This window comes from Myotis myotis, unplaced genomic scaffold, assembly GCF_014108235.1.
Source record: "Myotis myotis isolate mMyoMyo1 unplaced genomic scaffold, mMyoMyo1.p scaffold_m19_p_11, whole genome shotgun sequence".
Lineage (NCBI taxonomy): Eukaryota > Metazoa > Chordata > Mammalia > Chiroptera > Vespertilionidae > Myotis > Myotis myotis.
The window spans coordinates 40,205,881-40,231,296 of NW_023416315.1; the positions used below are offsets into that span (position 1 = coordinate 40,205,881).

A 25,416-nucleotide genomic window follows, 5' to 3' on the forward strand; every position below is an offset into this window, starting at 1 on the left:
TCACAGCAGCATTATTTACAATAGCTAAAATCTGGAAATAGCCGAAGCGCTACAGATGAGTGGATAAAAAAGCTACAGTACATTTACACAATGCAAATAATGATCTCTTACCCTCTGAGACAGCATGGATGGACCTGTAAATTATTATGGTAAATCATGAAGTAAGCAAGTCAGCGAAAGACAAATAGCACATGATCTCACTTACTAGTATATATGGAATCTAATGAATAAAATAAACTGATGAACAAAATAAGTCCAGAGACATGTAAGCATGGAATGGATTGACAGGGGAAGGCAGGTAGGGGCAGTGGGAAGAGATTAACCAAGAACTTACATGTATGTAAGCACAGCCCCTGGACACAGCCAATGGTGCAGTGAAGGCCCGGGGTGGGACAGAAGCTGTGTGGAGGTATAAAATGGGAGACTGTATCTGTAATGCTCCCAACAATAAAAAGTAAGTTTAAGCCCAGTGCATGGCTCAGCGGTTGAGAACTGACCCAGGAACCAAGAGGTCACCAGTTCAATTCCCAGTCAGGGCACATGCTCGGTTTGCAAGTTTGATCCCCAGTGGAGGCAGCCAATCCATGATTCTCTCTCCCTCTCTCTGCAATCAATAAAATAAATAAATACGTTTAAAATAAAGAAAAAGGAAAATTTTCCAAAAGCTGAAATCTATTTGCTGCTATCTGTTAAATATTATCAGTGATCTTTGTTATCACCGAACATTATGTTCAAATTTAGGGTTTTTAGATTTTCTTAAAATGAGAACTCTTCATAATTGAACCAAGTACATGACAGACTCAAAACAAACAATACCTGGTTGCTCACTTTAATAATATTTGAGAAGTCCTTTCATATATTTTTTAAAAATGATCTCACTTCAGACATTGTTAAGTACAGAAATATCAGAGGATTTTATTTTAGGTAGATTGGCTATAAAACTATAAACTGTCATTTTCAGCTTTCACTTGTTTTTTTGTTTTTTTTTTTACTATTAATACACTTAACTATAAACAACTTAAAAAGATATGGTTCCCAAATGATGGCGCATATATCAGAAGGTTCATAATAAATGTGGAATACATAATACTCTGTGGAAAAGTTTTCAAACGAACACAATTCCATGTTCATTTTTAATGGGTTTAAATTGTATCCATTCTGGAACTAGTAACAGCATTCCTTGAGAGTGGCTCACTATGAGATACTGTATTAGAAATCTGTAAATTAAGCAACTGTTTCTTATGATATGCATCATTTTCCCGGTCTGCATGTTCATCCAGAGATTTCCTTATACAGTTCTTTAATTCATCAATTCCTTCTCCCGTAATTGCAGAGATGGGGATGATATGTTCGAACTCCATTGTCCTCTCTGGAATCATCTTACTTTGAAATAAATGCAGAAAATCTGAAACAAAAAAAACATAAAACTATGCTGATTTTCATTGTCTTTGAAGTAAGTCAGAACTATGTTTAAGGTTTGATTTGTGAACCAAGAAACCGAAAACAGCATTTTTAATTCCTTTTTCCTTCTCTTTCTAATATGCTCTCAGAAACCTTGGTTTTTACTATTGACAATGGTAAGGTTCTTGACACATGGGAGATATTTGTTGGATTAAGATATTTTAAACCAAATTAAGTATAAATAAAAGAATCACAGAAGATAATTTACTTACAGAAGCAAGCTGCTTTGGGGGAGGAGGTGTTTGCTAAAGTGAGGCTACATAGATTCTCTGAAAGAACCTTTCTATAAAAATAACATAATTTATGATTTGGGATACGCTAGCTTGCCTCCATACATGGATGGCCTTTAACTGCCCTAAAGTATAGGCACTGGTACGAGGAACCATATTAAAATGGAGAAAGATGTGGGGGTAACTCAAGGGGAGAGCATTTCAGGTGAGTCTACTCTTATCACTCCACAGTAGCTGAAAGATGTTCTATTACCTTTTCCTCTCCCAGACCACCAAGGCAAAGGGAGGAGGGGTGGCATACAATGGGATGGGTCAATACTGACATGAGCTGCAAAGGCTGGATTGAAAGAGAATGGACAAGCCAACAGGGAGCTTGGTTTCTGCGATTCATTTGCCCTCAAGAAGTCCAGAGAGGTAAAACTCAGAAATTTGTTTTTGATGGTTCAAAACAGCCACAAACTCTGGAGTTACCTTCTCTTCTGGTACCTCCTCTGAAAATGCCTTCTGTAAGATCATCTAGCAAACAGATCTAATGATCTCACAAAGCAAATGACATGAAGGAATAAAGACTATTTACTAATTCCAGGGAATATTTATATCCCAAAAGTAACTCAAGGACAGCTTCAATATGTAAGTTGCTCCAGGGAAATATTTTTGAGCAGAAAAAGAATCTTCTGGTGTCGACTGCTATTCCTAATAATAATTTCTTTCCCCCAATTTTTATCCCAGGGATAAAAACAGAGAAATCAGTACTATTTAAAAACATGTTAGCCACTTGCTATCCTCCCCACATGTCCTCGTTTGTGAAGAAGCTCTCTTCTAGACTCAGTAAAATGAAAGCATCATCACTGTAGGGTAGAGAGTTCTGCAAAGTTCAACATTCAAGACAATGGAGAGTCCCTTTATATTTATTTTTTAAAATATGTTTTTATTGATTTCAGGGTAAAGGAGAGGGAGAGAGAAATAGAAGCATCAATGATGAGAGAGAATCATCGATCGGCCGCCTCCTACATGCTCCCTCCTGGGGATCGAGTCCACAACCCAGGCACGTGCCCTGACCTGGAATCCAACCACAATTTCCTGGCTCATAGGTTGACACTCAACCACTGAGCAACACCAGCCAGACTAGAGAAACCCTTTAAGTTCCTTTATACAAAGTGATCCATTTAGAAAGAAATTTCCCAACAAATAAATCTTTTGGAGTAACAGCATCTATTTTTCTGTACATAGACATGTACTCAAGTTCTTCTTTGAAGACCCATAGAGCTGACACTGCAGACACATAAAGTACGTCTTTAGAACTATTAGCTGTTTTAAATTTACGGTGTACTAGGGGAATAGAGTTCTAGAACCTGAGAAACATGTTAAGGTGAAAGACTTTATAGGAAGATGCTGACTTTTTCCTCTTCTGATCCAAATAACTTAGTAAGGACCCAGTTTAAGTTTTACTTCTTAATGAAGCCTAACCTTTTCAGCTCACATGATCTTTTTCTTCTTTGTCTCCTTTCATTCAGAACATCACACATTCTGAAACTTGGTGAGTATTCCATTATAATGTTATGCAAATGTTTCATATGGTAAGGGTTCTGTCATCAAACATACTTTTTTAAAGAGTAGTAACTGTCAGTTTTCTTTTCCACTGATTGTATCACTTGGCACAAATCAGGTACTCATTACACTGTCATTAAATGAATGAGTCAGTTTTACCTTTAGGATTCTGGAGTTGGTTCATCAGTTCATGGAATTTATTTTGGGCATCTGGCAAGTCCATTTTATTTACCGCCAGGAGTGCAGGTTTTGCTCGAACTTCCTCATCATACAACTCCAACTCCTTTAAATCAAAAAAGAAAGACCAAATAATTTTGTTAAAATAATCTACTAGTATATAGGTTACCTGTTTGTTAATATCTTTCTTTACCTTGTAGGCCTAGGTCAGTGGTTGGCAAACTCATTAGTCAACAGAGCCAAATATCAACAGTACAATGATTGAAATTTCTTTTGAGAGCCAAATTTTTTAAACGTAAACTATATAGGTAGGTACATTGTTATTAATTAGGGTACTCCTAAGGCTCACTCAAGGGGCCAAAGAGCCGCATGTGGCTCGCGAGCCACAGTTTGCCGACCACGGGCCTAGGTAATCTAGAGCCTAGTCACATCTCTAAAACATAATAAATCTCAACCACCACAAAATTAACAAAGGAAACTCAGAAAATGTTTAATAGGTCATGTGTCAATATATTTTGGCTTACATAACATCCCAGAGACAGCTGTGATTTGTGTCTTGAGCCAAATACAAATATCTGGAATTCTATTAAGCATGCAGATAAAATTTAGAATAGAAGAAAATCTTCATGACCAGGAATTAGGCAATAGTTTTTCAGCTATGACACCAAGAAGCATTAGGAAAAGAAAAAATAGACAAATGAGACTTAAATTCTGTATTTCAAAACATACCATAAAGAAAGTGAAAAGGCAACTGGTAGAACAGGAGAAAACATTTGCAAATCGTGTATCTGATAAGGGACTTATATCAAAAATATAATGTTACAACTCAACACAAAAATTTAGTGTTACAACTCAACACTAAAAAGACCAAAAAAAAAAAAAAAAATTAAAAAATGCACAAAGTCTGAATAGGCCTTTCTCCAAAGACAACAAATGGCTAATCAGCACATGAAAAGACGATCAACATCATCAATCACTAGAGAAATGTAAATCAAAACCATAATAAAATACCACTTCATTCCTACTAGGGTGGCTAAAATAAAAAGATAGACAATAACAATTAATATCTAAGCGTAGATATTAATGTGGAAAAAGTAGAAACCTCATATATTGCAAGTAGAATTGTAAAATGGTGTAATGGTGTAGCAGTTCCTCAAAATGTTAAACAGAGAATTAACATTCATCTAGCAATTCCACTCCTAAGCATATACTCAAAAGAAATAAAGGCATGTCCATACAAAAACCTGTACACAAATGTTTACAGCACTATTATTCATAATAGGCAAAAAGTGGCAAAGGAAATATAATATACAAAGTCCTGGAGATGAGAAACATCACATAGTGTTACAGAGAAATCATAGGGCTGGATATAGAATGGAAGAGGGGCAGGCAGAGAAAGAAAGACTGCTAGGTAAGGAGTCCAACCTTACCAGACAGACCTCATACACCACGGTCAGGTTGGATCTTAACCTAATAGCAATGGGGCACTATCGAAGTATTTTGAGCAGAGAACAAACATCAGGTTGGTTCTTGTACAAAGCTCACTCGAGCTGCCTCATAAAAAAATGGATTACAGGGAAATGAGACTGGAAGCAAAGAGACCAGAGAGGAGGGCCTTACAACATTCTAGTGAGAGGGGTTGATGATTAAAACAGTGTGGATGAAAACAAGCAGATGCCTTCAGAATAATTTAGGATATAAAACTGACAGGGCTTGCTACAGGTGGTGAGAAAGTTAGAATTAAGACCACCATCCAGGTTTCCTGCTTACATACTCAGTAAAGTTGTGGAGGCGGCGGGAGAATTAAAAGGGGGAAAAAGGATAGGTTTTATACATATTAAGTTTGAGAAGTTAATGGGATATGCAATCAAAGATGTCCAAGAGGCAGCTAGTCTAAAGCTTAACCAAAAGATCTGGGAATCAGACACAGATTTGACAGTCATCAGTATATTTTCTTAACTGAATGCTAATTAAGGAATAAACAGGCCCAGCCAGGGTGGCTCAGTTGTTGAGCGTCGACCTATGAACCAGGAGGTCATGGTTCAGGAGATACGCCTGGGTTGTAGGCTCGATCCTGGGTGGGGTGTGCAGGAGGCAGCCAATCAATGATTCTCTCTCATCATTGATGTTTCTATCTCCCTGTCCCTCTCCCTTCCTCTCTGAAATCAATAAAAATATATTTAAAAAAAATAAACAGGAAAGAGCATAAAAAGTAGACTGAGAAATAGTCTAAGAAGCAAGAATAAAAGTTCAAGCAAGATAAGGTTTGGGAAGTGTGCAATAAAGAAGGCTTTATTGGTGCAATAGTTTGAAGAGCAGGTTAATACTGAAGAACTAGAGACAGCAAGTTTAGATAATTCTTTATCATCAAAGCTTCAAACAGTAAAGGTAGAATATATTTTATTAAAATTAGTGTCATTTCATACAGTCTTTTGTACCTATATATTAGACCAGATGTAGAATGCAGTAAAAGAGCAACAGAAAACCTACTTTTGTAAGCAGTAATACAGTTTCAAAGGCAGTTCTGTATGGAGTTCGAGAAGAAAGTTGAAATCCAGAAACATCAACCTAAAATAAAATAGGGAAAGAGACAACCATTAACATTAAGATTAGCTACATATTTCTTTTTTGAAATGTTTTATTCTCTCAAGCTAAAAAAAAATTTCTCAATCTATACTTTATTGGTAATTTAGTAATTTAAAATAAGGAGCCCTGGACAGCACTGCTCAGTGGTTAGAGCGCTGGCCTGAACACCAAAGGATCTCCAGTTTGAGTCCTGGTCAAGGTACCTGGGCTGCAAGTTCGATCCCAGCCCTGGTTGGGGTGCCTGTGGGAGGTAACCAATCGATGTGTCTCTGTCACGTCAATGTTTCTCCTCTCTCTCTCTCTCTCTCTCTCTCTCTCTCTCTCTCTCTCTCTCTCTCTCTTTCTCTCTTTTCTCCCCCACCCCTTCCACTCTCTCTAAAAAAAGTCAATGAAAAAAATATCCTCAGGTAAGGATAACAAAAAAACAACAAAACAAAAAAACCAAAACAAGTGAAATTGAAATGTCAAGATAACTATAATTACTCTGATAAAATCACAACCATTAATACCATGAAAAGCTAGTATAGATAAGATAATTTACATTAATATGAACAATGTCATAAATAGCTGTCCCTTGAACACCTTGGGGGTTAGGGACACCAATACCTACTCCACCCTGCATAGTCAAAAATGAGTGTATAATTTTTGCCTCCCCCAAAACTTTACTACAGTCCCTGGGTACCCTCGGGGGATTACTTCCAGGACCCAAACATGGATACCAAAACCTGTGGATACTCAAGTCCCATATATAAAACGGCATAGATCAATGCATACGGCCAGCCCTCAACATTGGTGGACTCCCAACACTATAGATCAAAAACAGCACAGGTATTTATAGAAAAAAATCTGCATGTAAGTGGACTTGCACAGTCAAACCCATGTTGTTCCAGGGTCAGCTATATATAATCTAACACCACCAATAAAATAGGAACAAGACACTATATAATACAGTACTATGGTGAAAATCTTAAGGAATTAAACCTTGACAAATATGGCCAAACTTACATCTGCTATAGTAAATAATGCCATTTCCACCCCCATATTATAAACCAAGATTATGGTATTTGACCCCCATTTAAACAGACTTAATGGGATCACGTATGCTACCACTTTATTAAAAATTTCTAGGAAAACTACATTCATTGATTTTCATATTCAGTTGAATATTTCATTGATATACATATGACTTACAACAAAAAGCAGTTGTTTAGTTCTTTCTACATGCTTGAGGAATTTGTGGCCCATTCCTTTGTTCACATGTGCTCCTTCTATTAAACCAGGAAGATCAGCTACCAATATCTAATACAAAGTTAAATGGTTTGATAAAAAAGAAAAATACATGAAAACCGTAAGTAGAATTACATAAAAAATGTTTCATGGTATTTCGAGTATGAACAGGTCCTGACTTGTGATTAGCCCTGCATCTTTATAAAGCCAGAATACCTTTACAACAAAATGTATTAAGAATCAAAATCCTTCTTTATCAGAAATTAGAGTCCCATTTGTAATTATTAATCTAACAATCTAGAACTTTAGGGATTAATATAACAGTTATTAATCACAAAATTCTAGTAAGAATTCCATAAATTACATTGTTTAATGTAAACTTTCCACAGAATTTCAACTTTCTAAATTCTTAAAAGTGCTCAAAGATATTAATTCAGCTGGCATTTACTTAGTACAGCTCTGCAGTTTTAAATTTTAAATTCTTTATGTAGTTAATGTTCCTTTTCTATTCATAATCTATCAGGAGGACTATTGGCCATCCTTAAAAAGTAAAGGATATAGCATCCCTGTTTTCCTTTGGAGATGATAAGCATTATTAGCCATTATCCTACATCTGTGGTTTTCAAACCTCACTGCACATCATAATCAGTTTTATAAATTACAGATGCCCAGGCCCCACACCTAAGAGATCTGGTTTCAAATCTCTGGAGTGCAGGCTTCACTTATCATTGTTATTCTTAAGCTACCCAAATCATTCTGAATAGCAATAAGGTATGGGAAACACTGCTCTACACACACTGCTCCTGTGAATAGAGATTTCAGCGTATGTGACAAAGCAGTGTACACTACAGAGGTCTCATGTCCTGAAATTTTGTTTGAAGGTTCTCTAGTAATTTCCCTTAAAAATTACAAACAATGCTCTCTTTTTCTCTAAGTATTGTTTGCTATATTCATATTACCTTGTATTTATAATTGCTTAGTATTTAATATTCTATATAACTTAAAATTTTATTAATTTACTGTTGTACCACTGTTAAAGCAGTATAAATCTTATTTCTTTTTAATTATGTCAATGGATTATATGAAACATTGATACATCATCACCAAAGTCCATTAGGATTCACTCTTGGTTTTGCACATTCTATGAGTTTTGACAAATATATGACACATATCCACCATTTATAGTATCATACAGAATAGTTTTACTGCCCTAAATATCCACTGTGCTCTGCTTATTCATCCCTTCCTTCCATTCCCCCTAATTCTTGACCACCACTGATTTTTTTTTTTTCTTATCTCCATAGTTTTTTTTCCTTTTTCCAGAATCTCATATAATTGGAGTCATACAGTATGCAACCTTTTCAGACTGGCTTATTCCAATTAGTAATATGCATTTAAGATTCCTTTGTGTCACCCTCGCTGGTTTGGCTCAGTGGATAAAGTGTCCGCCTGCAGGTTGAAGGGTTCTGGGTTTGATTCTGGTAAAGGGCACATGCCTGGATTGCAGGCTCGATCCCCAGTAGAGGGCGTGCAGGAGGCAGCCAATCAATGATTCTCTCTCATCATTGATGTTTCTATCTCTCTTTCCCTCTCCCTTCTTCTCTCTGAAATCAATCAATCAATCAATAAAAATAAAGTGCTGGTAACATTTAAAAAAAGATTCCTTTGTGTCTTTTCATAGCTTGTAGCACATTTCTGTTTAGTGCTGAATAATATTCCATTTTCTGGATTTGCCAACATTTACCCATTCATCTACTAAAGGACAACTTTGATTGATTCCAAATTTTGGCAATTACCAAAAAAGCTGCTACAAACATGTGTGTGCAGGTTTTTATTTGGACATAAGTTTTCAACTCATTTGGGCAAATACCAAGGAACATGATTGCTGATCGTACATTACATATTTTTGTTTTAGTCTAATTACGAAAAACATCTACAGTTCTTCCTTATTAAAGAAAAATAATTTTCAATAGTTAGGTAAGGTCAAAGTCCCATTCAACTAAAACTTTTCTAAAGAGAAAGTTGAAATAAAATCATTTCCATGAACTTTAAAAAATGTTTTTAGTTAATGAAAATTAATAATCAAACATGGGAGTAAATATGGACTTGCAATGAGCACAGAGATTAAGAAAATAAAGAAGCCTGGTCACAATTGGTTGTGCATCAATTTAAGAACCAGGAGGTCACGGTTCTATTCCCAGTCAGGTACATGCCTGGGTTGTGGGCTTGATCCCTAGTAGGGGGTGTGCAGGAGGCAGCCAATCAATGATTCTCTCTCATCACTGATGTTACTATCTCTCCCTCTCCCTTTCTCTCTGAAATCAATGAAAGTATATTTTTTTATAAAAGGAAGAAAATAAAGAAGAGGTCCTAGCCAATGTGGCTCAGTTGGTTGGTGTGTCGTCGTGTCATCCAGTCAGGGTGAGTATGGGAGGCAACCAATCAATGTTTCTCTCTCACACTGATGTTTCTCTCTCTCTTTCTCCCTCTCCCTTCTTCTCTCTCTAAAATAAAAAATAACATATTTCCAGGTGAGGATATAAAAAAATAAAAAAAATAAAGAAGATAAGATGTTATAATGACAAGCTGTACTTAAACTTCCAAAGAATAGGAAGTTACATTCTCAACTGAGTGCAATCCACATATAAGTGAAATCATATATGGGATATAACACTGAAAGCAACAAATGAACAAACAAGAAAAATACACACACAAAAACTCATAGATACAGACAACAGTAAGCTGGTTACCAGAAGAAAGCGGAGTGAGGGGTAGTAAAGGTTAAAAGGGATCATACATGTGGTGATGGAAGATGAGTCAAGCTTAGGTGGTGGGCAGGTGATGTAATATACAGATGTAGCATAGAACTGTACACTTGAAACCTACATAACTATTAACCAGTCACCCCAGTAAAATTTTAAAAATATAAAAAATAATACCTATTTTAAAAAGCTACTTCTTATACAATATTTTACTGATAGTACTCATTATTGACTTGATCACAGTCTCACTTACTAAAAATAAAATCTTGCAACTGTCCCTCTCCCCCGAACACCACAGAAAGTCAAATATAAAGTCCAAGTACCAAAAGCAAGTACTTTCACTTCCAACCAAGTCTGTTACTTTATTTTAATTTTTTTACAAGTGTCTTACTTTAAAAATACCCACCTGTTTGAAATCTTTATACATGATCTTTCCAAGTTCAGGCTGTAATGTTGTAACTAAAAGAAAAAAGCAATAATAAATAAAGCCTAAAATAAAGGGCGATACTCTCAAAACTGTCTTAGCATTATGTATAAAATAAAAATACCTTTCTGTGAATAAGTTAATTCAGATTATGTTCTCATTTGTTGATATAGAAGGTACAATTATTTTTGCTATGTACAATAAACTTGGAAAAGAACAAACACAGATGTTTATAATATGCACAGTCCAATCTAATTAGTGGGCCTCAAAGTTCCTCGGTTGCACTTGAAGAGCTTGGTGGGTGGACCAGAATTTAGACTTCTATCACTATGTCTGGTCTAGTCCTTTCGTATTCAGTGATCTTCAAGCCTCACCAATCCTACACTAGCCTCATAAAATCATAACTAAACCAAATAAATAATTATGCAACAGAAAAGTAAATGCAACAAAGGAAGTAACAAGTACCAGAAACTGCTGAGGGCAGCAGAAGTTTCAAAGATTAATGGGAAATGCATATATTCTTCCAAGAGTTTTCAAATTTATAAGGCTACCCTCATGAGTTGTCATTTTATTCATACTACGAGAAAGATTCGTTTTTAAAAATTCACCACTACACAATAAAATACAAAACGACTTATACTTACATGCATAATCTGCAACTGCAGGTTTTGCATGAGAAATTTTACTTAGCAAAGAGGATTTTCCAGCATTTGGAAATCTGAAATGAGAAAATGAATTTATACATTGCAACAAATATCATACTATTAATATTGTTTATCTCTGAATTCTTAACAATTAAAAAGCAAATTTCTTGAATGTTTCTGGGATTAAAAGAAGAATATAACTTTAAAATAATCTTAAAAAACTTGAGGAACAAAGTATACTTATGAAACAGGTAAAGATAAATTCATGCTAGACCCTGAAAATGTTTTAGTATTGTGAATAAATAATTCAAATTATGTAAATAAAACTAGTAAAGCATAGGACAACAAAAATAAACTAATATAAATACCTTTAATCTACAATCTCTAGCAAACGCTAATAAAATATTACTTATATTGTTTAGTGGGTCTAAAATAACTTTTTTTAATTGACTTTTTTTAGAGAGAATATTATTCAACTGTAAGAAGGATGAAATAGTGCCACTTTTGACAACACAGATGGACCTTAGCATTGTGCTAAGTGAAATACCTCAGACCATGAACAACAAATAGTATATGATCTCATTTATACATAGAACCTAAACAAACAAAAAATCAAATTCATAGACAGAATATATTATTTTTTTATTTTTTTAAAAAAATATATGTTATTGATTTTTTACAGAGAGGAAGGGAGAGGGATAGAGAGTTAGAAACATCAATGAGAGAGAAACATCGACCAGCCGCCTCCTGCACACCCCCTACTGGGGATGTGCCCGCAACCGAGGTACGTGCCCTTGACCGGAATGGAACCTGGGACCTTTCAGTCCGCAGGCCGACACTCTATCCACTGAGCCAAACCGGTTTGGCTAGACAGAATATATTAGTGGTTGCTGAAGGTGGGGAAGAAGGGGTAGGCAAAATGGGTAAAGGGGGTCAAAAGATACAAATTTCTAGTTATAAAATAAATAAGTCATGGGCCATATAATATGTAGTATAATGACTATAGTAAATACTACTATATAATGATACTGTATTATATATTTAAAAGTTGATAAGAGTAAATGTTAATTAAACTTTCTCATCATAGGAAAAAAATTCATAACTAGGTGTGGTGATAGATGTTAACTAGACTTATAGTGATCATGTTGTAATATACAAATATTGAATCACTATATTGTACACCTGAAACTGATATATATGTCAATTATAACTGAATAAAAAAATTATCCAACAAATATTTATTGAACATTGACTTGTATCAGGCAATATCATAGGCACCAGAAAAATAGCAATCAATGAGGCAAATGTGATCCCTACCTTCACAGAGCTGTCATTCAAATTTGAGAAAGCTATTCTTTCAAAACTCTGCCAAACTTTCATTTGGAATAACAGTGTAATATTCTGTAAATATTAATTTCAAATTCTATAAAAATTTATAAGCTCTTAATGGATCTCTTTTAACAATTTTTTTTCATTAAAACTATTTCTATAATAAATTTAGAATCAAATTATGTGAGATTTCTTAATGACTCGCTTCCCTTGGAAATACAGTATTTTCTTATATCCTGTTAAACCCAGTCTCTTGTAACTATTTGAAAAGTAAATTGCAACCTTTTATCCATGATCATCACTAGTTAGACTTGCTTATTTTTTCCAATATCCTATTTTCATAATAGTAAAGATGTAAGCATCTACTGTATTTCTAAAAGATCAAAATATGAGAAGAAAAAGGATGGTAATGGTTGAAGAACAGACAGTTGGGATTTTTCTTAAAGAGTATGGAATGAAAATTTTAGAGGCTGAAATCCAATCTATGTAAAGGTCAGCTTTGACAATAGCAGTACAAGTGTATGTTATATACCTTTCTTCAAAGGTTCACTTCACTGCTGAGACTAGCTAAAAGGATTTCTGCTTATGCTGGTATTCACAGTAGTAACTTTTTAAGAATAGCTACCTTAAAAGCACTAGAAAAATGTTAAACCCTGTGCTTAAGAATTATGATGTGCTAATTATTTACTGTAATTCCAAGCCCACTTCTGAAAAGCTTAGCATTTTACTATAGTGGCCTCTTATAAGGTGGCAATATAATGATCATGATAGCAGTGACCATTCATTCGCTGAGCATTTATAAATCCAAAGCATGTGTTGTACTGCTAATGTAATATCTTACCAATGTCTTAAGATGAGAACTCTCCATTCACTATTAAATATGAGTGAACAAAAACTTAGACAGTATAATGTATCCAAGAGTAGCTAGTTAGCCTCCTGAGGACTAGAGATTCTAATACAAATAGTCTCACTTGATTCCCCCATGCCCACTCAACTTTTACTACTCAGCCCTGCTGAGCTTTTCTTAGTCTGTAAAGGTATCTTCATGAAACTTGAAACTCATTTTTCTACCAAATGAGAAAGGGAATGGCTGGATTCTCAGCCATATCCATAAAACCCTATTAAATTGGTAATGTTTGAAAAATATATAGTATTACAGAGCTTATGACTCATAAACCTTGAGGGGAAAATTACATGTGAATGGCAAGATTGAATGCCAGGATCACATCTTTCCCTGTTACAACTTCAGCAGGAACGGGGCCTCTGTGAACTCCAAGTCACTGCTAGTAAGACCTTGACAGGCATGGGAAGAGGAGAGACTCATAGCGAAGAGTCTGGTAAAGAAGCAGTGAGATGGCTGGAGAGGAAGATGAAAAGAGCTTAGAAAGAACCAATGCGGGGAGGAACCAAGATGGAGGCATAGGTAAACACCTGAACTTGCTGTCTCGCACAACCACATCAAAACTACAACTAAAAGACAAAACGGATATCATCCAGAATCACAGGAAGGCTGGCTGAGTGGAAGTCCGACAACCAGAGAGAAAGAGAAAAGCACATCTGCCGGGAGCCAGTCCATGCTTGCTGTTTCAAGGGACCTGGCATATATGGCATACTGTTCTTAATATGTTTGCTCACCTTCTTGGCACTATGTTTTTTAACCAAGGTCTCTGAGAAAGGTTGTTTCCCCAGGTAGGGATTTTCCCCTGAAGTTAGGGAGGGAATAAAACCTCTTAACTAGTGCCAGGTGGGTAATTAATCACTTTAACTACGAACAATCATGCTTAAGCTACATAATCTTTACTCCCTGGAATGGAGATAAGAAACGCCCTAACCTTTGTAATAGAGATTGGTAGGATTGAATCAACTGGTATAAATACAGATGTAATAAGACAGCAAGACACAGAACTTAGAATACGGAACCAAGAGAGACAGAACCTAGGCACAGAACCTACACAGAACGTTCTCTAGAGACAGAAGAACTTCGCTGGAGAGAACATGGCAAAAGATCCTGGACTGAACCTGACTACAGAAATTGGCAAGAGAACCTGACTAGAACCTGGTGACTGAACCTGGCTGGAGAACCTGGACAGAACCTGGCTGGAGAACCTAGCGAGGGAACATGGCTAATGAACCTGGCTGGAGAACCTGGACAGACCCTGGCAGGAGATCCTAAGCAGAACCTCTCTGGAGATCCAGACCAGAACTTGGCTGGAGATCCTGGCTAGCCTGCTGATCAACTGAACGCTGTCTCCATGTCATTCCTTCTTTGCCGACTCCGTCTATGCCTTGGGGGACCCCTGGACCTGCTGGGGTTGGACCCCGGCACACATCGAGACTGGTAGGAGGTGCAGAGGTGCAGAAGAGCGGAGTTATGGAGACGCTTGAAATAGGCTGGAAACTGGGTATGCTGTGGTCTTTTTCAATCGGGAGGAAGATACAAGCTCCCAACTTCTCTGAACTCCAATTCTGGGTGAGACTTTGGGGACCCAGACTCATATGGGGAGAAACCAGACTGTCTGGCATCGGGCTGGAACACGAGGGCGGCTTTCTCTCAGAGGTGCTTACAGCGATCATTGTTCCTGCACGGGCCGCGGGAGACAGAGATCCAGGGACTTATCCAGGGCAGGACTGACTGACAGGCAACCATTGCTGTTTGCACTGCCCAGTGATTCCCTGAGACCCCACCCCACCCAATTTACAACCCCACCCAAGCTGTGAGCAGAGGATTTTGCATATGAATAACCTGGCCTTTGTAATCTAAAATCTAACAAACTGCAGCTGGGTCAAAGAACCCCAGAGCTTTCAAAAGAAGGCATAGGCTCCTCAGCAGCCTGCATTGCTTCACAGCTGCACATCATCTGGGCACCTCCAAACCCCAAACAAAGAGGAAGAATCTGCAGATCTCTCTGTAGCTCCTGCTGGGTGGCCTCAGGCAGTGGCTGACTTTGCCTCACCTTGGAGATCCAAGAGCCAGTGTACCCAGTGGTCAGAGTAAGACCACACCAGATTCCAACTCTTCAGATCCATAAGAAACACACTCAGGGGGCAGACTCAGTGAACACCAAAGCCCCATTGAAGCAAGTCCTGCACATAAGGGTGTCTCCAGCACAGCAGTTCTCCTGTTGTAGACATAACTGGTCTTCACAGCCAATTGGTCTGGAGGTCAATTCCTCCCAGTGATACTAACAGCAATCAAAGCTTAACTACAACAAGACTGTGCACACAGCCCACAAAGGGGTGCACCAAGAGTGTCCACCTCAGGTGACTGGGGAGGCTGAGCCACTGGGCCCTATAGGACACCTAGCACAGAAAGCCACTCTATCAACACAGGGAAGCAGCCAAAATGCAGAGACAAAGAAACATGTCACAAATGAAAGAAATGGAGGAAAGCAAACTACTGGATATAGAGTTCAAAACCACGGTTATAAGTTTGCTCAAGAATCTTCTAGAAACCTCTGAGAAATTTAGTGAGACCCTCAAGGATATGAAAAAAAGACCAATTAAAGTATACACTGACTGAAATAAAGAATAATATACAGAGATCCAACAGGAGACTAGAGGATCCCAAGAATCAAGTCAAAGATCTGAAATACGAAGAAGCAAAAAAAACCCAACCGGAAAAGCAAAAAGAAAAAAGAATCCAAAAATATGAAGATAGTATAAGGAGCCTCTGGGACAACTTCAAGCGTACCAACATCCCAATTATGGGAGTGCCAGAAAAAGAGAGAGCAAGATATTGAAAACCTATTTGAAGAAATAATGACAGAAAACTTCCCCTACCTGGTGAAAGAAATAGACTTACAAGTCCAGGAAGCACAGAGAACCCCAAACAAAAGGAATCCAAAGAGGACCACACCAAGACACATCATAATTAAAATGCCAAGGGCAAAAGACAAAGAGAGACTCTTAAAAGCAGCAAGAGAAAAACAGTTAGTTACCTACAAGGGAGTACACATATGACTGTCAGCTGATTTCTCAACAGAAACTATGCAGGCCAGAAGGGAGTGGCAAGAAATATTCAAAGTGATGAATAGCAAGAACCTACACCCAAGATTACTCTACCCAGCAAAGCTATCATTTAGAATTGAAGGTCAGATAAAGAGCTTCACAGATTAGAACAAGCTAAAGGAGTTCATCACCAACAAACCAGTATTATATGAAATGCTGAAGGGTATTCCTTAAGAAGAGGAAGACAAAGAAAAAGGTAAAGATAAAAATTATGAACAACAAAGTGACAACAAATACATATCAACAAGTGAATCTAAAAATCAAGTGAATAAAAAATCTGATGAACAGAATAAACTGGTGATTATAATAGAATCAGGGGCATAGAAAAGGAGTGAACTGACTATTCTCGGGGGAAAGGGGGTATGGGGGATGTGGGAAGAAACTGGACAAAAATTGAACACCTATGGACGAGGACAATGGGGGGGGGTAAGGGCATGGGATGGGTTGGGAACGGGGTGGAGGGGAGCTATGGGGAGAAAAAAGAGGAACAACTGTAATAATCTGAACAATAAAGACTTATTTTAAAAAAACCAAACAAACAAAAAAAACCTATGGGAAGGCAAGGAATGGAATGGCAGTTTGGTACTCAAGTTGGCAGCAGTTTCTCCTACCTTTTGCTTAGGCCTTCTATCGACCACTGTGTAATGCTGTAATGGGGCCAAGGGGAGGATGAGGAAGAGAGGGAGAGAGAGAGGGAGAGAAAGAAAGAGAAGAAATGCAAAGCTAAAGTTTTCCCTTCCTTGATCTACTCTTTACCTTGCATTCTAGCTCTCTCCAGTTGGTTGAGTGCAAGCACTCCAAACCCAAAGCTAAACAGCATTGTTCAATGAAAACATGGGAGGCTGGTGGAAGAGGATAACATTGTAAGGTTGTCTACAGTACTGAGAGTGGACAAATCCTAAGCAGAGTGTAAAGGATAGGAAAACAGTCATTGCAAGATCCAACTTGGTGCTCAATAGAGCCTAAGTCTGATGGTTGAGACTGTCTGTACCAGCCTTGAGCCATCTGATTAATGTCTGTATTAAGATTTGGCTCAGTGTCGGCCTTTGGACTGGAGGGTCCCGGGTTCAATTCCAGTCAAGAGCATATGTCCTGGTTGCGGGTTCAATCCCCAGTCAGGGGCGTGTAGGAGGAAGCCAATCAATGATTCACTCTCATCATTTATGTTCCTATCTCTCTTTCCCCCTGCCTTCCTCTCTGAAATCAATAAAAATGTATTTTAAAAAGAGTATAGCTTAATTATTTTTCCCTTCTTTTTATATACTTTTAAAAGTGTGGTTGTTCAGATTTCTCATTTTATTCCTTAATATCTGGTTACATTGTTTTGCCTTCTTATACTACTGCTTTTGATTGATCTTTTTCTTTATTCATTTTCTAACATTTCACTAGCCTATTCAATTGTTATGATCTTTGATATATGAATAGTCAATATGAAACTCTATGATGACATTGTGAAAATAACTACATTTAACAGCATATTCTCTAAGTATACCAACAATGCACAAATTTCATAAAAGAGAAATAATGCTGGCCCCAAATTACCATTTATGTTTATTTCCTATTCCTGAACTCTCTTTCTGGAAGTATAAAAATAAAGATATGACTGATACTTACCCCACTAGACCTACATCAGCTATAAGTTTTAGATCAAGGTGAATTATTCGTCTCTGGCCTTTCAATGGTAAGAAATTTGTAAGGAATTTACCACCAAGACCTCCTTCAGCTACCAAAATTCTGTCTTGTTCTTTATTGAGTTCTCCTTAAAAAGAGAAATAAAGACACTTAGAACCAAGATTAGTAAGTGAAGCTAATCCACTAATGACATTTTTCTTTCAGAAACAGATACCAGAAATTTCTATTAAAAGCTTGACCCTGGCCTGGCCGGAGTGACTCACTAGTTGAGCATCGACCTGTGAAATAGGAGGTCGTGATTCAATTCTCTCTCTCCTTCTCCTTTCCTCTCTGAAATCAATTAAAAAAAAAAAAAAAAAGCTTGACCCTGGAAAATACTTTTGTATGCAGTTCAAAGAGATTAGTTTATGTTTTAAAAACAAGTTAAATACTCTTATATCTTTAAAATAATCTGAAATCTAGCAGTTAATTTTGAACAGCCTTTATATAACATTTTAAAAAGTTCTTTCATAAATTAGCAGTTCATGTTTAAAAAAAAAAATCTGAAACTCAAGAGGTGCTATTCCCCACAGCTCCCAAACACAACTTTAGAATCTACAGTACACTTACCTATAATTTTACCGTTTTCATCAGTTACTGAAATACCCACAGGTGCAGGAATTTCACAATCTTTTCCTTTGGAGCCTTTCAGTGCACTAACACTACATAAACAAACAAACAAACAAAAAAAAAAATAAATAAATAAATCTAATATAAAATAAGGAAAACCCACAAAATTAAATAGCTTATGCTTCAAGCAAATATAATGGCCTATAAAGAAGACTGGCAACCAACTCTTCTGATGTAGATGTTAAATGGCCAAATATAAAGGAAAAATAAAATTATCCCTAATTATTTATTTGCATTTTAGACTATCATATCCCAATAAAAATATTAAATAATAATTTAAGTTACCAAGCTAACCACCAAAAGTCATTACAAATCATAATAAATTAATATCTTGAACACCTGAAATGTACACAAATAAACTAGAAAAAGAAAAATCAATTGAATAACAAAGTTTTTAAAAAACTGACCTCAACTGAGAGTACTTTAATTATAAGGGGTTCATCTAGCTGCTCATGAGAGAATAAACTGGTACAAACTTCTAACTAGAAAATTCACTTCTGAGAATTTATCCTAAAAGAAAATAATTGAACGAACATGTAAACTACTATATATACATGAATGTGTGTTACATTGAGTATAACAGTAAAAAAATCAATAATTACCTAAATAGATGAATGACAAAATAATATTATTTCCAATACTATAATACTCTGCAGCCATAGTAAAAATAGCACAAAAAATTTAAGTGAAAAGAGGAGGTTGCAAAATATTGTCCTCTCGTTTTTGTACCCCCAAACTATCTACACACACACAAGATTACATTTGTGTAAACACACAGAAAAGTCAAGAAAAGGTTAGTACAAGTTATTTCCGAAATTATAGGTGACCTTTTATAAAACCTTTTTATTCCTGAACTCCATGAGTAGGTCAGAATTCCCAGACCCACACATGTGTAGGTTCTCTCATTCGTATGACTTGTCACAGTTATAATTTTTCATTTTTCAGGTGTTTGATTAATGTCTGCTCGCCCATTACACTACAGTAACTTGCAGAAGGGAAGAGAACATATTAGTTTAGATCATCATTGTATCCTAGGCATCTAGTACAGTGATTGGTACATAGTGGAAACTCAATTAACATTAGTTGAATGAATGAATCAGGTTGACAATAATGGATGAATTAGAAATATAGTAAAGAAAGACTTAAATAGAACACTTCTCTTATTGGGATGTATGTTGCAATTTTTAGAAAGTAGAGGCAAGATTTAATTTCATTCTTATTTGTTACCATTGTGAACTTTCTATTAAAATATTTTATTAAAAAATTGACACTTAAATTTCAGAATAACATTGGATAGTTTTTTAAATGGTTGAAATAGTATCTGATAATTTTCATAGTTGAGCAAGCATAATCCAGTTTACTGGGAGATGATTTCATGATGAACAAAAGTAGTCTGATTTTTATTAGACATGTTATTAGATATATGAAATTAAAATCTGACTCAGTTACCTATATTTTGGAAGTAGTGTTTAAACCAAGACTTGAAAGGGGAATAGGACTTTGCCAGACAACAAGAAAGGAAAGGATGTGTTGGCAAGGTAAATATATATGTATGTATCTATATTTATATGTGTGTATACACACACACACACACACACACACACACATACTGGATTAGGAAGGAACAAGCTTTTTGGAGAAATAAATTATTTCTAGAATAACACTGGTACAAGTACGGTAGTGTGTTGTGAACTAAAGACACTGTAGTCCAGATCATGAAGAGACTGATATGCTCTGTTGGAAAGTTTGAAGATTATCTTAGACAGGGAACATTGAAGGATTTAAAGTAGGCAAGTGACATTAACAAGATGATGTTTTAGAAAAATCACCCTAGGAATAACTGGATAAAGAATGGACTGAAGGTGATGACTGAGACTGGGGACTGGAGACGAAATTGGAGAATATTGCAATATTTCATAAATAATGACTGTCTGAATTAAAGTCTGGCCTGTACCTATCTATCCAGTCCCATCTTCCTCTATATTCTGTGTTTCCTGCATTCCAGCCACACTGGCCTTCTTTTAGTGTCTTATATTGCTCCTTGTCTTCTATCACTGGGCCTTTGTTCATGTTACCTTTTCTGCAATGCTTTTTTCTCCCCTTCACCCAGCTGGTTCCTATTAATCCTTTAGATTTAAGCCTCTCTGTTCTAAAAATTCAACACACAATCCAGTAAGAAATATGTTCTATTTAAATCTCTCTTAACATTTAAACATTGTATACCATCTTTAAGTATACCACTGATCTAAACACTTTAAAATAACATTCTGTATTCAAAACTTTAATTACTGAATTCTAACAAATATAAGGCTCTCAAAATTTGTCCTATAAAATGGTCTCATAAAACAAAATGCTCAAAAGCAATTTAAAGGATTTCCCCAAAGATTCTCTTACAAGCAGGGGGTGCTGCCGCATAGTTTGGGCAGGATAATGTGAGGTTGTTTTGTTGTTGGGAGTGTCTGTTATAGGGTGTTTAGTGTCCCGGCCTCTATCCTTTACTTATATCCAGCCCCCAAGTAAGTGTCACATTTCATCATCTGGTACTATGACAAATAACATATCCAAACACTTCTGTGGGAAGAAAAAAAAAGAAACAGACATAAAACCTAGCTGTTATACCAATACCTCCCATGGAATAACAGAGTAAGATAGGCCTGAGGAATCATAGCCTGCAATTTGATGGAAGCTTTAAGAATTTTTTTTCTTCATTTTCTTTATAACAAAAGAAAAAATCCTTCTCATATTTTGAGGTCAACATAGTATGTTCCACAGAAAATAACAACATTACTGAAAAATAAATGAAAGGTTTTGTCACAGAAAGAACGACACAGAAGCAAAGGGGAAAACACATAAGAGATATCAGTGAAACAGGTTCTAAATTTTCAGCACTGCCTATAAGAAGCTGGCAGAACTACTGGTGGGGATGGGATGGAGTAGCTTGGCTGAGATTTGAGAAAGGTTTCCCAAAAGAAGAAAACAGTGGGAATTCACTTTCTGTTTCTACAGAGGAAGTGCAAACAAATATAAACAGCCACTGGGAGAAGAAAAGGATAAAAAGTTTGAATGTCCCAAAACTTTTCTGAGTAACTATCTTGTATCTTTACTAGAGTTGAGACAAATGAAGATTTCTGCTCAGTTACAGGATATAATTTACTTCAAATCACTAATTACAACTTTATCTTTTAATATTTTTTCCTTTTGGGAGGTATTACTTTCATAAAATCAAAGTCATTCAATAAATACTCACCGACTGTTTGCTCCTTCTCCAGCCACAAACCGTTTCTGAGGATATTTGTCTTTAAGTTGTTTTAAAGTCATTTTTTTATGGGCTACCACCCAGACGTCACCACCTTTTCCACCTTCTCCACCTAAGCGAGGGTAACCCATTCCACCACTTCCTCCCCTGGTGAAGAGTCTTAGGTTATCAATGAAGTTTCCATACTTAAAAAGAGAAGGAGAAAGAGAACATTTGTATACCAAATGTGCTTACCAATAAGAACTCCTGTCTAGGTATTTGTTGCCTCTAAAATGCCTGAAAAAATAAAAAGAGGCTTCCTGAATGCAAAATTTAAAGTCTTTTCTCAGTTCATCTCCTGTCTGACCTCCTCTTCCCATTTATCTCTTAAAACCTATTTTCCCCCCCAATTATCGAGTGTTGTCCCTCCTATCCTCAAGGTCTCTGGCACTGACTGGTCCACTTTTCAAACTAGACTGTCTCCCCTGGGTGATTTCAACCTGTACCAGTAACTATTACCTAGGTGAGATATTCTCTATGTCTATTGGACATCACTAAGATGTAAGCTTAATAGTCTAGAGCAGTGGTCGGCAAACTCATTAGTCAACAGAGCCAAAAATCAACAGTACAACGATTGAAATTTCTTTTGAGAGCCAAATTTTTTAAACTTAAAACTATTTAGGTAGGTACATTGTTATTAACTTAATTAGGGTACTCCTAAGGCTTAGGAAGAGCCACACTCAAGAGGCCAAAGAGCCGCATGTGGCTCGCGAGCCGCAGTTTGCCGGCCACGGGTCTAGAGCAACTGAGAACAAGATCTGTATTTAACTTATAATAGAGACCCCCCTCAAATATGTAACTTGTTCCTGGGTATTGAAAGGATAAGTCATCTCAAATACATGTTACTATGACAAAACCAAACTTTTCCTTAGGTGAAGTCTATTCCTCCAATGTTTTCAAATGATGGAAGCATAGTTTACTACTCATGGAGACTACATGTGGGAATCTTTGATTATACCTGCTTCTTTTCCCAAAGCCCCAGCTCTTTCCTTCCTGGTACAACCTGCCCTCGTACCTTAATTGTTACGTTAGCTCCTAACTGGTCTATCAGTGTCTCATTCCTTCCTCAACCCATCCATCTTGCTGACTGAGCTATTTTTCCAAAAATGGATCTCTAAGCATGTTTCTCCCTTATCCAAAAACCATTCAAGGGTTTTTGTGTGTCTGTGTATATTTTGCTGTTTATGAAATAAAGTCTAAAATTCTCAGTACTGCCCTAGGCAGATTTGCTCAGTGGATAGTGCGTCAGCCTGTGGACTGAAGGGTCCCAGGTTTGATTCTGATCAAAGGCACATGCCCAGATTGTGGGCTCGATCCCCAGTGTAGGGTGTGCAGGAGGCAGCCAATCACTGATTCTCATCATTGATGTTTCTCTTTCTCCCTCTCTGAAATCAATAAAAATATATTAAAAATGCTCAGCACTATATTCAAAACTCTTAACCTACCTTTGGTTCATTTCCATTCGTTCAGCCCCTCCTATGTTTTTCCTCTTTTGCTCTGTACTACTAGTTATACTTTTACACCTCCACGCCACTCCGCTCATGCTTTTCCGCTGCTTTCTGTAATTTGTTCTTTTCTACCGTAAACCTACCTGAATGCCATTTGCTGATGTCTTTCTTAATTCCTTTAACCAACACTTATCAACTTTGCCGACCTCTTAGTCATTTGATTATACCTCTATTGGTATTAGTACACTTTCTGAAATCTTATACTGCATTTAGTATTTACTTCTTTCCCTGACTAAATCAAGACCTTCTTGCAGGTAAAGAGCCTATGTATTAACTCTCAGACTATCAAGATTCCTTACAGAGTAATTTCTTAAATTAATAATCGTCACATCTTTAGTCCTCTAGAGTAGTTGCAAGTATCAAAAACATCTGTAAACTTTTTGCAAAATACATGCACTCGGCTGACCTTTCTGATAAACTCTGGAGGAGGGGGGGAGAGGCTACTTCAAGCCAGGACATCTAGCAAAAGCTCTCTTGGTGGTGCCTACGCAGTTCAGACCTGAGATCGCGGTGCATGGTTCTGCGTGGGTCGTAGCAAAGAATCGAATTGCAGGGACTCATTTAACTATGCAAATGTATTCATAAAACAGAGTGTTGTAAGAGAATAGGGTGGGAGAAATATATAAGAGATAAACTTGAGGGCCAACCAGAGCATTTTTCTCTGGACGTGAACTTAGGCTTTCGTTCTGGCGAGGCGAGATCAGAAGAATTAGATTCCAATTGCAACGACACTGATTGGAAGTGACCTTTCATGGCAGTAAGGTTACACAAGTGGACTTTATTAACTTATCCACAACAAAATGCAGTAGTCTGTGCATTTTCACTGCTTTAGACTGAACATATTCAGAGACTTAGAACCCAAATTTAAGAGAAATATCTCAATCTCATCGTTAGTAATAAGGCAATGCCTGAACTATAATGCTGGCTAGTTGCAAAAAAGCATTACTAGTAAGGCTCTCAAAGAGGCTTTTAAATGTGAAGCAACTGTACATTTTTTTACAGTTTGATTTTAAAACCGACACTACACAAAAACTGACCTAAATTTCTTGCAAGAAGGCAAGCCTATTGTTACATATTTTCATTTCTCTCTCCCTTCCTCTCTGATAAGAACGTACCTAACACTGATGAAAAGTCGTCTTTAGAAAGCTCTTAAGAACCATGCACTAAAGGTAAAATGTGTATGTAAACGGCCTAGGACTACGAATACTATTTAAGAGGAAAATATACGATTTGAGCCCAAAGCAAAAGTCAAGCTCCACTCCACGTACACAGTATTGCATGTCTAAAAGCAGGTCTATGCCCAGCTCTCCATCCCACGTCGCACAATTCCCCAGAAGAACCTCATACCCGGTCCCCAAACCGCCGTCCGAACCGAGCCGGGCAGACACACCCCGCTCCCAGGCCAACCCGAGAGAAGACTAGGGTGGAAAAAAGCAGGAGAGAGACCCCCAAATAGAAAGGGGGGGGGCTGACAGAGGAGAACCAGAGCCCCCGGGCGGGGCTAGAAGCACCGGCGCTCGGCCATCAGGCGGAGGGGCACCTGCACGGACCTTCCTGAACAACACGCAACCGCAGTGCACCATGACTGCGACCCGCCAGCACTCGCTCCCGCAGACCGTGTCTGCGCCGGGTCGCCGCGCAGCCTTTCTACGTCATTGCCGGGCGCCGACTGTGTTTCTCCGGGGCTCCGGCTGGGAAAGCCGCATGCGCCGTAAGCTGTACTCGCGCAGGGCTAGGCGCATGCGCGGTGTGGTGCGACCAGCGGAAGGTGGGCTGTGTTCTGTTTATGGGGAAGCAGCACAGGACTGCGAGGCAGTGTCGAGCCCGGCCCTGCGGCTCAGTGGTTGAGCCCCGGCCCAGGAACCAGGAGGTCAGGTTCCATTCCTGGTCAGAGCACAGGCCCTGGTTGCAGCTTC

At 37.4% G+C, this 25,416-nt stretch overlaps 1 protein-coding gene across 4 annotated transcripts; it reads right to left on the bottom strand.

The window, feature by feature from the left end:
• Positions 1 to 815: 815 nt before the first annotated feature.
• Positions 816 to 25,189, bottom strand: GTPBP10 (GTP binding protein 10). 4 transcript variants are annotated; one of them, XM_036328257.1, is made up of 11 exons: positions 25,051 to 25,150; positions 23,907 to 24,020; positions 21,945 to 22,138; positions 18,638 to 18,729; positions 18,011 to 18,155; positions 11,060 to 11,133; positions 10,398 to 10,450; positions 7,194 to 7,301; positions 5,907 to 5,984; positions 3,399 to 3,522; positions 816 to 1,405 (listed from the first exon to the last, which is right to left on the bottom strand). In XM_036328257.1, the coding sequence occupies exons 3-11, from the start codon at positions 22,082 to 22,084 to the stop codon at positions 1,143 to 1,145; spliced, it is 1,077 nt and encodes a 358-aa protein (XP_036184150.1). In that variant the 5' UTR covers positions 22,085 to 22,138; positions 23,907 to 24,020; positions 25,051 to 25,150; the 3' UTR covers positions 816 to 1,142. The 4 variants fall into 4 exon arrangements, with proteins under 4 accessions (XP_036184150.1, XP_036184148.1, XP_036184146.1 ...); XM_036328255.1 differs by having other exon boundaries at positions 23,907 to 24,065; positions 25,051 to 25,132; XM_036328253.1 differs by lacking the exon at positions 23,907 to 24,020 and having other exon boundaries at positions 25,051 to 25,189.
• Between the last annotated feature and the right edge of the window lie 227 nt (positions 25,190 to 25,416).

What these genes read in the sequence shown, in the direction of transcription:
- GTPBP10 (XM_036328253.1), bottom strand. Translation starts at nt 25,083, where the DNA reads ATGGTGCACTGCGGTTGCGTGTTGTTCAGGAAG. An exon ending in TGCAGTTGCAGATTATGCAT is followed by an intron (nt 10,451 to 11,059) that starts GTAAGTATAAGT and finishes TTTTTCTTTTAG; the next exon opens with TTACAACATTACAGCCTGAA. An exon ending in CTGTATTACTGCTTACAAAA is followed by an intron (nt 3,523 to 5,906) that starts GTAGGTTTTCTG and finishes TTTGATTTAAAG; the next exon opens with GAGTTGGAGTTGTATGATGA.